The following is a 17,796-nucleotide window of genomic DNA, read 5'->3' as shown; positions in this document are numbered from 1 at the left end:
GATTTTCTTTGGAGTAAATATTGCCACATTCCCTAACACGCAGCGATGCGCAGGGGGCTGTAAAAGATGATGGCAACAAAGATCAGCTCAAACTCAGCCGATGCTACATGGAGCCTGCCACAAAGGTTTGGAGGGCTGAATTGCCTGTGCACTTAATATGCAAGCTGCGTGAAAATTAAGAAATTGCAGCCCTTTCTTTCCCCTGCTGGGAACTGTTAGTCATTTTTCTTGCGTTTTATTTAACTAAGTGGGGGGTTTGGGGAAGTGGCTTCAATCTGCCATGGCAGTTCTCTTCCTCTTCTAAAGCTCCTGGTGCTCTCAAACTGGAGCTTCTGGCACTCTCCAAACTGAAATATAGGAAGTTTTTGTTTTGTTTTGGTTTTGTTTTTGTTTTGTTTTTTAAAAAAAGGCAAAACCACAGAAAAAAAGCCCCAATATTACAGTTTTGCTTTCCTACAGACTTTGCTCATGGCATTCAGATTACCACTTACATGAGGACCTCTTACATCCCTGAAAATGTGATTCTGCCTGTCACTGTTTTCTCTAATAATCCTCTTTTATTTTTTTTTTTCTCAGATTTCCTATTGCTGCTGCCATTAATGGGTTTGTTAGTGCTGTCTTCAGACTAGACTGTGGTTTGGAGAGACTCTTAAGACGTGTACTGTCCGCTGCCCTCCCAGCCATACCTGTTTGTGTCAGCAGCTTTAGGGAGCTACTGTAGTATAAATGGGTCTCATAGGTGGCTGGTTTGGTTTGGTTTTCTTCCTACATCATAAGCAATGTCTGTAGGGACATCTACCCCGGGCAGTGTGGGGATGTGCAGGTCTACCCCTGCTCACCTTGGCTAAGCAAGTGTTGGGATGCAGAGCAGCTGATGTGCTCTGTAGAGTGCTTGCAACACAACCTGCTGTGCCCAGGAGGGGCTGCCCCTGTCCCCAGGCCAGCCTGGGGTTGACAGAGGTCTCTGTGCCATGCTGGAGGGTGTGGGGCTCTGTAGGGCCATGTTGGAGGCTCTTTCTCTTGGTTTTCAGACAGGTTTTTGTGCTTACGTGTAAGTAATCACATGAACTTCTGTTGCACTTGTCACATGCAGGGGAGCGGATGGGATTTGGCTCTGTTTACCCTGCAGCATCTAATATCAAGAGACAGTTTCCAGTCCAGCTGCTGCCTCACACTGGATGCTGCTATTTGAAGCTTGTAGGATTTTTATGATTCACTTATTTTTATTATTATTTTTTCCCATCCATTTCAGGCATGTTCAGAACATGAGTGAGATAAAGACAGATGTGGGGCGAGCCCGAGCCTGGATAAGGCTTTCTCTGGAGAAGAAGCTTTTGTCTCAGCACCTGAAGCAGCTGCTTTCCAACCAGCCACTTGCCAAGTAAGTTGGCTCTTGTTCTCAAAGCTTCACTTTCACATCTGCCTCATTGGTGTGCCAAAGGGGCTCTGCAGGCTCAGGGCACAGCCAGGTGCCTCGTCTGGGTTCAGTGGCTTCCAGCCAGAAGGGACTGAAGGGCTGGTGGAGGAGCTACTGCCCACCCAGCAGGGCAGGAGTCGCTCATCCGCCTGGAAAACTAATTTTCAGGAAGGAAACATTAGGTTTTGGGTCAGTGCATTGATCCAAGCCACTTCACAGCCCCACAATCCTTATAACTTGTGCAAATGAAGCAGCAGTGTTGTTTTTTTTTTACAGTGGTCCTGTGTTAACATTGACTTCAGCTGAATGCAGGCGCACGTCCTGACTGCAGCTGAGCTGGGCTGGAGGCCAGCCCTCCCAGCCACTTAGCAGCTCCCCCCAGCGCTGCCTCCTTTTGCAAGCACAGGCACTTAGGGATCGGCCTCTGTAGATGTTTCCTGACTGTTCTCTCAAAGAGATGTTTAGGAGAAAAAAAAAAAAACTTACAAAGAGAAAACATCCAAGCTATTGCATGGAGTTTTTGGCAGAACTGGCTCTGTGATGAGCTATGCGCATGATTATGCTGGAAACTAATAAATACCCAAATATGCTAATGAGAAGAAAGAGGAGACAGTAGCCTCTTGGGTGATCAGCCAAAGATATGGTGGCAGACCTGCCTTTCCCTGAAGTTTCATTTACCTCTGTCTGTGTTAGCAGTTTACTGGGAGACTGCTGCCTGCAGGCAGTGCCACAAGCAGCATGCTTTCTCTGAGTGGTGCCAGGTTAATTCCTGGTGTGCCTTTGCACTGCTCTGGGCAACTGGTGATGTACACTGGGTTTGGAGAACTCAGAGTGGCAGCGAAGTTGCTGTTGCTGCTTGGTTAAATAGTCTGATGCCTCCTGTTTAGTTTTCTCTGCTGGATTATGGATCATTGATTAGCCTTCATTAGGCAAGGCTATTCAATGGTGGGAAGATACATCCCATGGAAGATAATGGTGGGAAAGCCTGAGCAGACTTAAATGGGGTTGCTGTGTGTTGGCACAGATCTGCTGTTATGAGTGGCTCTAGTTTACATCTGTGCTTTGCAGCAAAACGAAAACTGATCCTTTAATGAAATGAGCTCAGTAGCCTTGCTATGGCACCATGGAGCTCAGAGAGGTCTCTAAAATACGTGTAGCACCAGGAGTAAATGCCCTCGATGGTTTTCTAACAGCTTGTATCAGCTGGGGAATCTCACTTTTCACACATCCCGTGAAGATCGCTTAACTTGGTGCTTTTTCGACAAGACAGCAATGTGTTTGTTTCTACTAGGAAACTTTACAAGCGTTATGCTTTCCTGCGCTGTGAGGAAGAACGGGAGCAGTTTCTATACCACCTTCTCTCACTGAATGCTGTGGATTACTTTTGCTTCACAAGCGTCTTCACCACAATCGGTGAGTTGGAGAATCATTTTTTTTCCCTCTGAATAAAAAATTGTTGCTGTCAGGATTTGCGAGAGGGGCTGCTGCTGTTGCCAGTGTCTGAGTAACTGAGTCCTTATCTGGAAACCTTAGTGCTGGATGTTGCTGTGGGAAACCAGCTGGAGAGCAAGGTTGTGGGGGAGTGTTCAGGATAAGAGCACTGCACAAAGGAGAGTAATCAGCAGAGTGCTGCTGCACTTGGTTTTCCTCTCTGAGTTGTATAGTCTCTTTCATCTTCCCTCCCAGGCAAGTCCTCTCCATCCTACTGCTTCTTTCTGGCATTCACTAAATGTACACCCCCAACCTCCTCTCTGCAGACTGTGAAAATGATGGAGGTCTCGGAGGATGAAATACAAAGCACTTTGTGCTCTGCTGTATATTTTATATTTCTTCCTTTCTTTCCTTAAATGCCCAAAGATTCCCCCTCCCTTCCCTTCCTGTAAGAATGAGAGCAGAGATTGGATCAAAACCCCAAAATGAATCTTTCTCTCTAGCACTGAGCAACGCCAAGAAAAGCTGCCCCCCATGGGATGACCTGATTATTTGGATTCACCTTAGCAGCCTTTAGCTTTCATTTAGTGTGAAGTGAACCGAGTTTTACATGCCTTTCTCGTTCACTCGTTCTACTTTTTCTCCTGTTAAAGAAATAAATCCCCACACGAAGGGATTTACTCATCCTTGATTACCTTGCTTCCCCAGGGAATTCAGCCTGGCAGCTGGGGCAAGCGCTAGGAATGCGGGGTGTTTTGCTTTGGGTTTTTGAGCGTGATATCATTGTTTTCCACACTAAAAGTGAAAAGGCTGGCTTGGCTCCTAGAGACAAAAAGGCAGCTTGGGAAACACGGAAAGAGAGCCCTGTAGTGTTAGTGTGGAATAACCGAGCCCTATCGAAATGAGGTCGGTGTCTGAAGTACGTATGGGTGGCACATGGTTAAGAACATTATAGCAGTAGTAGGAATAACGATAATAACGCTGGGGGGATGTTCACAGAGATCTGAGACCCCGGCCATGCCGTCAGCACTTGGGGCTCCCCCTAAAAATCCCCTCAGCGCCCCCGGGCCTGGCGGGCTGCTGGCTGAGCGGGCCTGCAGCACCCCCGCGCGGCCCCGCCATGTCCCGCCATGTGGCGCCATGCCGCCAGGCCGCGCTCTGCCTTCGGGCACCTCCCGGCGGAGGCAGGGAGCTTTCAGGAGCCGCTGCCGAGGGCTGCCCTCCCAGATCGGCTACAACAAGGAATTAATGCCGGGGGAAACCGCCCCAGAGGGGCGCTGCGAGGCAGCTTTCCCAGCCTGGGGGCTGCCGTGCCCCTCCTGGCACGCCTTCTGTGGGGAGCAGGGAGGGGGTACCTGCCCCTCGCCGTGCTGCTGGCACCTGCAGCAAGGTCATGCCTTCGAGGGAGCACCGTGATTTACCCCAGAAATTGCGTACTTTGAGGGGAAAAAGAGGTCACGACTAACTTATTTTTTCCTCCCTCCCCGTTCTCAGTGATCCCGTATAGGTCAGTGATAATCCCCATCAAAAAACTGAGCAATGCAATAACCACATCAAACCCGTGGATCTGTGTTTCGGGAGAGCTGGGAGACACAGGCGTAATGCAGATTCCTAAAAACCTCCTAGAAATGACATTTGAGGTAAGTGCACACCCATGCCATTTTATCTGCCAATTTGAAACATACTCCCCCAAAAACTTGGTGAGGTTTTATTGTCTTGAGAACACCGTATTTCAGGTTTTCAAGGTAGTTATAAACTCAAAATCGGGAAAACAGTGCTGCCTGTCCACCCTGTGCTCAAAGAAAGTTTCCCTCAAGCACTTACCACTTTTAATCACAGGCTTCACTGCTGTCCCTGCCCCAGCCCAGGGCTCCTCTTCTCACCGTTAATCTATCGCTACATCTCATTCCCTTCCAAATCTCCTTGCCATCAATCCTAATTTTCCTTTTCTGGGCTCGCTTCTGACTCCACACTTACTTTTTTATTTTTTTTTTATTTATTTTTTACCTTCTTTCAAACTGTCTTCCCACTTAACACCACCCTGGTCCTTTCAGACAGTTTCGGCTTTGGCCAGTCCCAAATTTCCTCTCCTCCCACACCTTGTCTGACATTGCTGCATTCCTTCCAACCAGCCAGTCTAAGCCCTGTGCTTTTCAACTTCCCAGCCACAGGTGCTACCACCAGCAAACTGTAGAGTTCCCATCCCCATTGGGCACATTTCTGTCTGCTTACTGTGGTTTTCTCTTGGCATTTGACTTACCAGTGCTTCCCTCTGCCTTCCTGCCCATCAATTACAAGTTGGCTTGGTGCCACCCCAAAGCAGCTGGTGGCTGCAGGGAAAGCCCCGTTGGGCTCCTGTAGTTCCAGGCTTTACCATATCCACTAAGGAGTGATTACATAGGAATAACACTAAAATTGAAGTTGCGCCTATTGTGCCTGTGCAGTCTCACCTTAAGCAACAATTGTGCGTTTAAAAATAAAAATAAATAGTCCTTTGCCCAAATATAAGTGAATTTTATTAGACAAGCTATTTTCCTAATACGGTGCACGCCTCTCATTCAGACATCAGTATTTTGTAGAAAAGCTCTCCAGGCTTCTAACAAGCAAAACAGCGGACATTTCTCAGGACTATAGTAATACAGTTCTGGAATACTCTTCTGACTGAAGTTTTCCTAAAATATCAGCTTGGGTAGCCACCCACTATGGAAAATGTCAGCCCAAGCTGCTTGTTTGGCAGAAGCAATGAAAACCAAGGTCTTGTAAGGGAAGTGCTTAGGTGACATTAATAGATGTTGCTGCCAGCCCCACCTACAATTACACATTGCACTGGCATTCACAGTCCCTTGTTTTCCTTGTTCTGTTTCTTTGTGATCTTAAGCATCTCATGCAAGTGATTTTTGTCTTGCTCAACAATGAGCAAGTTGATTTTCGAAAATAACAGAAGATCTAGGGGCTGCTTCATAGTGTGGAGCAGTTCCACTAAAGCAAAGGTCAGTGTGCTCAAAATGCAATTTTGGGAGGCTGTTTGCTCTGAAGGTCTATTTCTTCTACAAAGGTACATCTTTTTATCACCATAGCTCAGAAATTTCTAATTAACACTTCTCAGAATTATTCAGAGCGAGTTCTCACAAGAAAGAACATAGTCTCTTCATAAGCTTTTAATGATTTTTATTTCAAGATATTTCTTTTCTCCCATTTTACTCTGAAACAATAATTATTCTGCTTTTCAAAACATTTCTCATGTTTGGTTGAAAATACTTGCTACATAAGTCAAAGGAAATTGAATAAAAACATATATTTGAGACCACATGTGTCGGGGGGAGGGTTGCCTTTTTTGTTTGTTTGTTTTGTTTTAAATTAATTTAAAACTGTTGTTTGTTTCAGTGCCAGAATTTAGGAAAGCTGACAACGGTTCAGATTGGTCATGACAACTCAGGGCTGCTAGCCAAGTGGCTGGTTGATTGTGTCATGGTCAGAAATGAAATAACAGGACACACATACAAGTAAGCAACAAGTTTTAATTGTCGTCATCTGAAATGTCTACTGATTAATCTAGAAAAAGCAAGGTGTTCATCTCCTCAACTGGGCAAAACTACGATGGAGCAGTGCGGGTAGATTTGGGTACCAGATAGGGTTGGGTAGGTCTCCCCACCCCCGGATCTCTCATTTCAGAAGCTCTAGATTAAGCCAAAAAATCTGATAAATATTAAATGAGGCTTGAATGTAGGATTTTCTTTACATCTCTCTAAAACAGGACGGACAGTATGGATGCTTTTGAAGTGGTTCAAATGTTTATGTCTAATAATTAAATCTCTTCATTCAAAGCAGCATGGTAAAATTGTGCACAAGTGAAGTCTTTAAACCCCGTGAGCTGGAATGACAGATTAGGGCAGATCTTTAGGTTTTTTTGCTTTTCTTGTTGTTTTGTTTTGTTTATAAAGCATTTGAATGTCATAAGTCATATAACAAATGTACAGAAACTTCAATTACAATTAAATAAAAGGTTACAATGATTACTTAATCCGTTGAGTACATACCTCCTGTATAGAAAAAATCTCCTAACTCATACTTGTTTTTTGCAAACCATCTGGCTAAGCAAACTTAATTCTTTTCCTGACTGTGGACTTTGAAAATTATAACTCAGAGAGGTGAGCTCCACAGCTCAGGGTTGGGCACAGAGTATGGAGAGAAGTGGGCAGACGTATACAAAAGCTGGTAGTATGGACACGTGCACGAAGTTTATCAGGACTGAGGATGGGGTCAAAAGTATAGGAACAGCAGCTGGGGTTTGGGTATGAGGAAAAGTCACAGCTTCAGTTGGGTGGAAACTGCGTGAGGATGTAATTGTTGATCATCATAATATTTTTAAAGACTGGGTATCAGGTGTGGGTGCAACTGAAAAATAACCCCGCAGAAATCTACATGTGGCCAGTTAAATAAGCGTATAGCACTTTCTGTTGTCCTGTGCTTTCATGCTAGCTTTGCATATTTTCCTTCTCCCTAAGGATGAAGGTGAATGTAGTTTTCTGCTTTGGTCTTTTGAGTTGCGGTGCAGTGGAGGCTGCCTGCTGAACTCTACATTGGGAAGAGTTTTTGGCTGCTACTTCCTGTCTGTTGGCAGTGTGTATGGGTGCTGACTGTAGCTTTGAGATGAAGCCAGCTGTGTGACTGACCTGTGCTTGTGCTGGGTGCCTGGCAGGTTTCCCTGCGGGCGATGGCTGGGAAAGGGCGTTGACGACGGCAGCTTGGAGCGAATACTTATTGGAGAGCTGGTGTCCTCCACGTCCGACGAAGAGCTGGGAAAGCAGTGCCGTACCCCGCCCCAGCAGAAGTCTCCTACCACAGCTCGGCGGCTGAGCATCACTTCTCTCACAGGAAAGAACACCAGTAAGTCCGTTCCTTCATCCCCGGGGCTCTAGAGAAGGGGGCAGAGGCAGAAATAAAGCTTCTGTGAACAGGAGAGCTCCTTCTGAAGCAAGGCTTGGTGCAGAGGAACAGCCCCAAGCTTACGAGTTTTATCTGCCCCTGTTCCTGTGTCTGCAGCTCGCTCGGTGGTGGTGAATGTTGCCTCTTTCAATGTCCCTGTTTGCCAGTTGAGAGAGGATAACCTCTGTCCTTGGAGCATTGAGATACAGGATGGGGGAGGAGACAGCAGCAGAATTTACAGGAGCTGATGCTGCTCAGCTTCCTGGCCCTCTCTGCAGTCAAGGAGTAGACAGGCTTCTCAGGAGGGCAGTTCAGAGCTTGATGTGGGTGCTGAGACCTGCTTTCTGGAGGAGTCTGTCTCCAGAGGGAGCCACGGGGACATCAGATTCATGTCCCTCACATTAGCTGTTGTGAGTAAAGGCACCTGGCTACAACAGGGCACAGGGCTGTAAAGGCCGTGTGAGGCATTCTCCTCTCCTGCATACAGGTGAGCACAGAGTGGATCACATTCATAAATCTGTCTAACTCCGGTAAAATTAGAGGACATGACTGCTGAAATGTCAAGCAAGGAAACATTAGCCTCCAATAGAAAGGCAGCAATTTAAAATTGTCATGGGACCCCTGCAGCTCTTCACCAGAGCTACTTCCAGAGCATTTCCTTGGGTCTGAGAACACTAGGGCCCAAAAATCCATTTATGTGTTGAGCTACAGAAGACTCTGGTTTAGACCTGCCAAAGACTGGAGGTCATCAAGTGTTAAAATAATTCTGAGTTACTCTATGCTTCCAAAATAGCAATCGTAGGACAAGTTCATGGCTATATATATACATATAAATATATATATGTGTATGTGTATGTATATGTATATGTATATGTATATGTATACGTATATATATATATGTATGAAAAATTAGAAAGGACTAATAGAAGAATAATACAAATGTCTGGAAAATAATACAAAAAGTCTGGAAAATATCTGCTTACAATGAGCTTTTAAAAGTTCAATCTGTTTTAATCAGAAAATGAGTGAGGGACTAGATCACTTTCTTGTAGGTACCTGCATAGTAAGATGAAAAGGTAGCAGGTGGAAGCATGGCATGCTTCAGCAGCAGAAGTGTACAGCTAAACAGATTCAGAGCAGGAACAGGGCATACATTTTTAACACTGAAATGACTTTCGGAAGCATCTGTTTCTTCACAGTGTTACAATGACTAGACGTGGGCCTAGAACAGATACTTGTGGCTCAAAAATACCTTGTGGGTGCAAGTAAGGAATTCATGGGTGCACGGTTTTCTGGCCTGAGTTGCACAGAAGTGAGTCAAATGACTTGTCTACAATCCTTCATTGTCTCTTCACCAGAGGGTTGTTGTACTCTGTGATGGGCAAGATGTGATTAACTCAAATAAAATATTTATCAAGCCAGCTCCTTGGGTTGTGCATTTTTAAGTAGGGCAATTTATTTGACTATTCCAGGATTGCTCGTCAGTTGCTTATAATTAAGGCTCACGTTTACTCAAGAGAAATGACTCCCTGAACTCTTCCCTGTTAAAGATACCGAATAATTCCTGTAGTTCAAGCTCTGTCATTGTGAGGATTTGATGAATGTTTTAAAGTTGGTATCTTCAGCTAGTGTGCTTTCTGCCGTTTCACAGAGCCTAATGCAGGGCAGATCCAAGAGGGAATTGGAGAAGCCGTGAACAATATCGTGAAACATTTTCACAAGCCAGAGAAAGAGGTACTTCCTATTTACCTGCCTGGTGTCTGCAATGCATGTCAATATGTTTATAAACAGAAATTGTGTAGTGGAGACTGTTAACCTTTAGATTTGAAGCCTGGTGGCATATGAACAAGACGAGGTGTTCTTACAGACTCCCTCTTTCCCACAGAGAGGGAGCCTTACCATTCTGTTGTGTGGGGAGAACGGTCTGGTCGCGGCACTGGAGCAGGTCTTCCACCATGGGTTCAAATCCGCTCGCATTTTTCATAAGAACGTCTTCATCTGGGATTTCATAGGTAAGCTGGTGTGTGAATTGGAGGCCAAAGGAGAAGAAAGATGAGGGTGAAATGGCTACTTATGCACAGGCCTGGGATTCTTTTCAGCTAGGGTGTCAGTTTTTTCCTCCCTTGCACCTGCTGCAGGTTGCTTAAAGTGAATGAGAAACAGGATGGAAGATGACAGCGTGACCAGCAGGGCTAGGGAGGTGATCGTCCCCCTGTACTCAGCTCTGGTGAGGCCGCACCTCGAGTACTGTGTTCAGTTTTGGGCCCCTCGCTACAAGAAGGACATCGAGGTGCTTGAGCGGGTGCAGAGAAGGGCGACGAAGCTGGTGAGGGGCCTGGAGAACAAGTCCTACGAGGAGCGGCTGAGGGAGCTGGGCTTGTTCAGCCTGGAGAAGAGGAGGCTCAGGGGTGACCTTATCGCTCTCTATAGGTACCTCAAGGGAGGCTGTAGCGAGGTGGGGGTTGGCCTGTTCTCCCACGTGCCTGGTGACAGGACAAGGGGGAATGGGCTTAAGTTGAGCCAGGGGAGTTTTAGGTTAGATGTTAGGAAGAACTTCTTCACTGAAAGGGTTGTAAGGCACTGGAACAGGCTGCCCAGGGAAGTGGTGGAGTCACCATCCCTGGAAGTCTTCAAAAGACGTTTAGATGTAGAGCTTAGGGATATGGTTTAGTGGAGGGCTGTTAGCGTTAGGTTGGAGGTTGGACTCGATGACCTTGAGGTCTCTTCCAACCTAGAAATTCTGTGATTCTGTGATCCTGTATGAGAAATATGGAACTCCACATAAAGTAGAATCTGTGCAGAATTTAAGAGCATTTCAAATTCTAGTCATGTATTTATAGATGAAGGTTCAAACAACTGTTTTCCTGCCCGGAAGGATGTAGAGTGGCAGCTGATGCTGGGAGGAAAGTAAGTAAAGGGCAGGGAGTGAAAGGGTTAGGTTTCCAGTTGTTTGAGGACTATCCTAAGCACTGCACTGGTTGGTCTTCTGGTGATGTGTATTTGTAGGCAGTTGTTGCAGTAGTTTAAGGCTTACTTCTTCCCTTAAAACATGTTCACAAGTTGAGATTCTTAGCCTTAAGTCTAAGTACTTACTCAGAAAATGTGAAAAATGAAAGCTGATGGTATCACTACAATGAAGCCATTGACAGACACTCCGGGGGGGCTCCTTGATTTAGCTGTGTGCATTGTATATCAGCCTGTCTGCTGACCAGGCCCTGCAGCAGAGGGGGAGATCATCACCTACCTATTGTCTCCAGAGAGAGGAATCTACATACAAACTGTGCGATATCTCCTGCCAGGTTGCTTAAGGACTCCCTTTTGTAATTCTGAGTTACGCTGAAGCACTTCTGCTCACAAGGTTCCGACTGACTTTTCTCCCCACTACAGAGAAAGCTGTTGCCTATTTTGAAACCAGTGACCAGATTGGAGACAACGAGGAGGCCCTTTTGCTTCAGAGATCTTCATGCAAAACCTTCTGCCATTATGTGAATGCCATCAATACAGCTCCAAGGAACATTGGAAAGGATGGCAAATTCCAAATTCTGGTTTGCCTGGGGACAAGGTACCTACCTGCTCCTCATGCCTTACATTACATTACATTACATTACATTACATTACATTACATGCCTTCATTACATGCCTTACGTTACATTACATGCCTTCTCTTGTGCTAGACATTTCACGCTGTTACTACCACCCTTATTTTTCCATTTTAAGACATCTCATACCTTCTATATCCAGCACCTCTGTTAGGCGGCCTTAATAGTAGACAAAAAATTGCAGCAAAGAAGCACTAATAATACATGGCTAGTGTCTAAACCTCTAAGAATGTTTTTAGCTTTTTTAATAGCTGTTAGCTTGACAGTCATATGTATGAAATCTGTCTTGAAGCTGTATCTTTGATGAAGTGCAGGCTTTGGGAACGCAGAGTTTCTTTACAAGAGTTGGCACATTTCTAAATCCTCATTGAATCACTTTGCCTATGAAAAGGGGGTGTCTATTATAATTTTAGCAAAGCTGTTCTAGATGAATCTTTCTTTCCACACAGGCTGCCTCCTGTCTTGCACTTGTGGAGAGGAGGGGGACTTGGTTTATTTTAGGGGGGAGTTGGAAATAAATACCTGGATACACTGAGAACCAACTGGAAAAGCATCTGCTGTTGTGTTGTTTGGGTTTTTTTTCTGAGTTTTATTTTTCCTTTTCCTGATCTGAAAATGTTACTGAATTCTTTCAAAGCCAATTGTCCAGTTTTCCACTTATCTTTCTATTTGCATTCCTACAGTACAGACAGGTACTTACATTTTACTAATAAAGTGGACAGTTATTACACAGGAAGCTTTTATGAGGATTATTGTTACACAGGAAGCTTTTACGTGCCAACAACATGCATCACCCCAAAAAGAGACCACATATTCTGGGTTCTGTTCTTGGATAAGAATTTCAGCTTGAGATCTGTTGTACTTAGTGCTACACTAACTCCTTTCACCCCTTTGCAGGGACCACTTGCTGCCTCAGTGGATCCCCTTACTGGCAGAGTGCCCGCCCATCACGAGGATGTACGAGGAGAACGCTCTCCTGCGGGACCGCATGACTGTCAACTCCCTTATCCGAGTCCTACAGACATTGCAAGATTTCAACATCGTCCTAGAAGGATCTCTCATTAAAGGAGTGGATGTTTAGCATGGCTTTGCTGAGAACTTCATTATTCCTTTCCCGAGCAAGCAAACCACAATTGGAGACCTGTCAGGACTTGAACGCGACGGCAGCGCACCACTGCGAGGCAGAGCTGCCGGGAGAAGCGGGAGTGGGAAGCCCGGTTTGTGCCCCACTGGGACTGTCTTCTAAAGCTGCAGAGAGCTCAGATGCAGTATTGTAGTTTATTTGAAACAGAAATTTAGTATAAAATAGAGTATTTTCATGTGTCTAGATGTGTGTAAATATGCTATCTTCTTTAAGAAATTATATTACTCTAAGAAAATTTTCTTAGACTGAATGTTCTTGTTCTGACTGTGAGTAGCTGAAACCCAGGGGAAGGGCTGGGGGAGGGAAGGACCGAGGTGGGAAGGGACGCCGCTACTTGCTTGCAAGGAAGAAGCCAATCAACGTGTAAATACAGCGCAAACTCAGCAGGGCTTTTTTCAGGTATCGCAAACGAATACAGCAAATATCCTTATGTAGCCATTGTGATCGTCTCACTCTTGGAAATGTTGTACGTGTACGCTGTTTACCCTCCTGTACGTGGTCTCCCTTTGTTTTTTGTTTGTTCAGAGCCCCAGCCCTTTCCATGCGCAGAAGTTGTCGTCTTTATTTTTTTTGTATTTTTTTTTCATAGTCTTTTGTGTCACTTCTGTTGACCTCCAGAAGGGGAGACAGGAGCTGAAATGCTTAAACACTGGAGAGGCAGGCTGCTGAGCCCCGGAGCCTGGGACCTGTTTGAGTGCTGCTGCTGTGGCCGGAGATGGGGAGCGATGGCTTGCTTGGTTTGCTCACTGTGTCCTCGCCTGTCTGTAGTAGTTTGGTGATTCCCCTCACCCCCTGCCTGTTTGTGTTGTGGATTGCTTATTACTTCCCTCCTGCCCCCCATCGTTTTGAGGAATTTGGCTTGTACCAAATTCTTGCTGTACTTGAGAAGAATCATTGCTGTAGAGCCACAAACACCGACGTTGCTGTGCTACTGAACTATCTCAGCTGGTCTCGAAGTGCTGTCAGGTCACTAGTCTTCCTTTATCCCGCAGAATGAGCATTCCGAGAAGTACAGGATCTCTGAGTTTTACTTTTCTTTTTAACTATCCAGGTACAAAAAAGGGAATGAAGCAAAAGGAGAAAAAAGCTGGTATTTTGAGGATCCTCCTACATTCTTTCCAGTTAAGGCGTTAGTAATACCGTCTGCGTGTATAGCTATGGGTCTTGAGGAACTGGGAGCAACTGAAATCCTCTGTGCTCAAAATTTAACAAGATTACATTAAAATAGTCGTGTCGCTACCACGCAGCTAATACAGAGGGCATTTTCCTTTCTCGTAGATGGGAGTTGTAAGTGTCTGAGGGCATAGTAAACTTCATCTGTTTTTAGTTCTTGCAGGCTACTTTAAATACAGGTGTCTGCTCTAACATGTTCGTTCCCTTTGATCTCGGCCGTTTCGTCAGTGGATTTCTGTGGCTGTCTCACAGCGAGAGCCCTCAGCTGTGGCTTGGGAAGGGCCCCGCCTGGCACTGCGAGTGCACGGCACCCCGTGTGTCAGGAGAGGCTGCGGAACGACGGGCTGTGGCGTGCCAGGTCTTGGCATGGTGTGCACGTGGTGGAGGAGTGAGGGTGGAGAGAGGGAAAAGGAAAAGGAAAGAGAATGAAAATCAGGTTTGCTGTATCGCCTGACCCCTGTCAAACTTCTCTACTTTCCTGTGGTCCTTCTGCTGTCCAGTTCTTGGAGCAGTGCTCATTTTGGTGTTGAAGTTTCACATCATATTCCTGGCCAGAAGAAAACTCTCCGTGTGACTCCATTTCAATGGAAGGGAGAGTGTTATGTTATAGAAGGGTGAGGGTAGCTTTTTGTTTGTTTGTTTTGTGGGTATTTTATTTTATTTTATTTTATTTTATTTTATTTTATTTTATTTTATCTTTAAGACGTTAAAGAAGTCAGGGAGTTGTTGACTTTAATGGGAGTTTCAGCTTTTAATAACTGTTCCTCCCTCCTGTGCTTGTACTTCCTTAAACTGACTAAACTCATCCCAAATACTGTAGGCAGCGTTGCTGTGACACTTCTGTGGGTGGTGAGTAACTAACATTAGGGCTGTGAATGGTGTCATGAGTTAGTACCCAGAGCCCACGGCTGTGTGACATCTCTCTTACGTTTCCAGAATGGTGAAATTTGGGGTGTTGAGGTTTTCTGAGTGGCCAGACGAGCCTGCTTGAAGTCTGCAGAAGATGCATGATAACCCTTAAGCAGGAATTGAAAATGTTTCCCTGCTACTTAACTTTATCAACAAATTATACATTTAGCACCAGAAGCCATGTGGCAGCATTGTTTGGTAATGACTGCTTGGGCGATGTTTTGATTTCTATTACAACTCAGGCATTTTATGTCTAATAACTGCTGTACATAATTTTTTCACGCCCAGCCTAAGTGGCTTTCATTTTGCTGAAATAACAGCCTCTTTAGTCCCTGGATTTCGTTGCAGCAGCATCTGCGTTCTTTAGCTGGATACTTCTCCAAATTTACTGCTGCACGGTTTGCAAAGCAGTATTCATGACTTCAGCAGTCACAGCATTCACCCAACACGGCACGGGTTAAGTGCGAGCAGGATAAAGCAGAAACATGGGCACCTCTAAAGGTCATCCATGGATGAATAAACCATGCACGCTGATGAGGGCAATAAGTACACGAATTCTTTCTTAAGTTAAAATGAGTCAAAACCTGAGAAAATTGAAAATTCAAAACAGGGACTTCCCCTATTTCAAACTACATTAAGGAGCGTTTAGCACTTACCTTGGACACGATTTCACGTCAGCTTTTTTAGCAAGTGTTGACTTGTTTGTTTTTTGTCAGGTTTTGCATCAGATTTACAATAATACGATAAAAATGATGTATGTCTAATATTTCTGTGTAGGCAATAAAGCACCCCAAGATACATCTAAAGGGGCACAGCCGAGTGCCTCTGGTTCCTAGAAGACTAGGTATTTGACAACCTTGGGAGTACGGATCTTTATAGTGAATTTTTATTCTTTCACGTAAGTTTTTTTTTTTCCCGTAGAATACTTTTGTTTATTGGAAACTGTGAGGCTTTTTCTGTAAGGTTTACAGAAGTCATTCTGCCTACTCGAATGGTGAGAAACCCATCTAAGCTAACACAGTTTATACTTCAGTGTTAAAGCACCTTCATTGGTTGAGAAAGGGAATCTGGGGAAAGACCAAAGCTCCCTGGCATCTGCTCTTAAAAAAAACTATAGCCTACAATCCTACTCAGTACCTGTTTGCAAATGTCAGAGTTTGCCTCGTTCTGTTCCACTAACATCCAGCACGGTGACTGGAAGGAGTCAGAGAACCCAACGCCTCGCTGTGTACAAAACCTGTATTTACAATTCTCGGAAGCGAATGCGATTCTGTTTAGTGCAAAATCTACTCACGTTTATTCTGGGTTGGCATGTGTAATTAGATATCATTGTTCAAAATTGTCTTTTTAGAATAGTTGTGTGAAGGTGTAGCTGAGAAAATTCCTTCTTTCAATCAAATGAAGGTGCGCATCTTCTGGGGAAGTATTTTGTGTTTCACTTGAAATGTACAAATGTGCCCTGTATAGCTTCAAATGACCCTTAAATGTCTCCATTAAGTATATTTTGTCTTTACATTATTACTAACTGAATAAGAACTGGATTATTTTCAAGACGACATTAGTAAAAGTATTGTTCTATCAAGCACTTTAACATACATATCACGAACTGACATGGGTTTTTCAGGTTTTGAAGTACATTGAAATACAGCTTTTCATGCTATGTCCTTTACAAATAAAACTGTGAGAATAACGGTTGGTGTCGCTTTCTCCTTGCAGGGGAACTGAAAGAGCTGAGTTACAAGCTGAGGGCTGGTCTGAACCTTTCCTCTCTGCGCCTGGGTTGCTCTGGTACTTGCAGGCAGGGTCAAGAAGCTGGAGTGAAACTCCTGCCCCCAGTCCTTGGGTTAGCATATACCATGGTGAGAGATGCTGAGAGAGAAGAGGTTGATGGGATGGGTGCTGCTGGTGAGATGCCCTGCTCCGTAATGAAAGGCTTTTAGAAGTTAGGCTGGGTTTTCAGAAACTCCCCCTGCCCAGTGCCTCCCAGCCCTGACTGCTGGATTTGGCAAAAATAAGAGAATTTTGGGAAAACTGCTCAGCTGAAACGTAGTTACCTGCAGGTGTGTGTGCGCTGTGCGTGCGTCAGGTGGGGAATGTTGGCTGACTCATTTTAACTCTTGGTTTTGAAAAAGCAAGCAATCTCAGGACTGAAAATCTCAGAGCCTGAGACTATATATGTAAAAAAAAAAAAACTCAAATGCATCATTCAGCGATTCCACTGTTTATCAATAGCAGCTTACCAAAATTACAGGATCCCATCAATGTGAAGACAATCCATAGAGCTGCTTGTCAAGATTCAGTAGAAGGACCTAATACACTTCCTTGCTACGTGTGTTAGGCTTGTGTGTGAAAATCGGACGTAGTGGGGTCTGACTTCTTAAAGGTAAAAGTAAATATTTGAAGTGCAGCACAAGTGAGCTTGTGAGGAGGAGGAGGAAGTGCAAACAGCTTCCTTCCTGCTCACTGCCCGTGGGGCGTCTGGGAGCACCGCAATGTTTTCTGCAAAGGGTAAGGGGAATAAAAATGTAAGAGAAAACTCGCGTGGGTAGGAGTCAAAGCAGCTCACTGATCTTGTCTGCTCCTTTCCAGCACTTCAGGTAAGCTCACAGGGACAAATTGTGCTCAAGTTAGGAGCAAAGTCACTTCCCTGTCTGCCACCCCAGCAGCTCAGAGACCGAACTCCTGTCACTGCCGTCAGGGAGCACGGCATCGCTGGCGTTTGTGTTTTCCCTTCAGCTCCTCCGTCAGATGCATCGTTATAAGGTGGTTTGAGCTCAGCGCAGGATGTGAAGGGACTGGGAAAAATTTCTGTGCAGGCCTGCCGTGCAGTGCCTGCTTAAAGTAAAGTCTCTGCCTGAGCCACCGTGGAGCTGATTTGTCACTGGCAAGAGGCTCTGCAGGGAGGGTTGACGCTTTAATGGGCCCATCTGTATTCACAGACCTTGCAGGGCATCTCAGCTCCTCGGAAAATCTTCTGTCAGAAGGTGATGTGACCAATCAAACAATTTTATTATTTAACCAAGAACACATTTGTATCAAAGGGAGGGGAAAAAGAAGAAAAGGCAGCCCCCTACCTCCCCAATATCCACAGTATATTTTTCCAAACATCATTGCTGTAAAGCCCCTCATTGCTGAGTAATCAAATGGCGACCTTGGTATCATTCAATAATTGATTCAGTGGGATCCACACATGTAAA

The 17,796-nt window shown here is 45.0% G+C and overlaps 1 protein-coding gene across 1 annotated transcript in view; it reads left to right on the top strand.

Moving 5' to 3' along the window:
- DENND5B (DENN domain containing 5B) overlaps positions 1–16,251 on the top strand; it is a 110,554-nt gene extending 94,303 nt beyond the window's left edge. The window contains exons 13-21 of the mRNA XM_084306619.1: positions 1,253–1,381; positions 2,709–2,830; positions 4,343–4,488; positions 6,233–6,351; positions 7,548–7,735; positions 9,426–9,508; positions 9,660–9,786; positions 11,162–11,336; positions 12,271–16,251. Coding sequence (XP_084162745.1) covers positions 1,253–1,381; positions 2,709–2,830; positions 4,343–4,488; positions 6,233–6,351; positions 7,548–7,735; positions 9,426–9,508; positions 9,660–9,786; positions 11,162–11,336; positions 12,271–12,454 — 1,273 coding nt within the window. The 3' untranslated portion in view covers positions 12,455–16,251. The remainder of the gene's footprint in view (positions 1–1,252; positions 1,382–2,708; positions 2,831–4,342; positions 4,489–6,232; positions 6,352–7,547; positions 7,736–9,425; positions 9,509–9,659; positions 9,787–11,161; positions 11,337–12,270) is intronic.
- The last annotated feature ends 1,545 nt before the right edge of the window (positions 16,252–17,796 follow it).

The sequence above is a fragment of the Netta rufina genome, assembly GCF_964035555.1.
Source record: "Netta rufina genome assembly, chromosome: 1".
Lineage (NCBI taxonomy): Eukaryota > Metazoa > Chordata > Aves > Anseriformes > Anatidae > Netta > Netta rufina.
The sequence above is the reverse complement of the archived record's forward strand: the minus strand, read 5'-3'. Positions and strand labels throughout refer to the sequence as shown.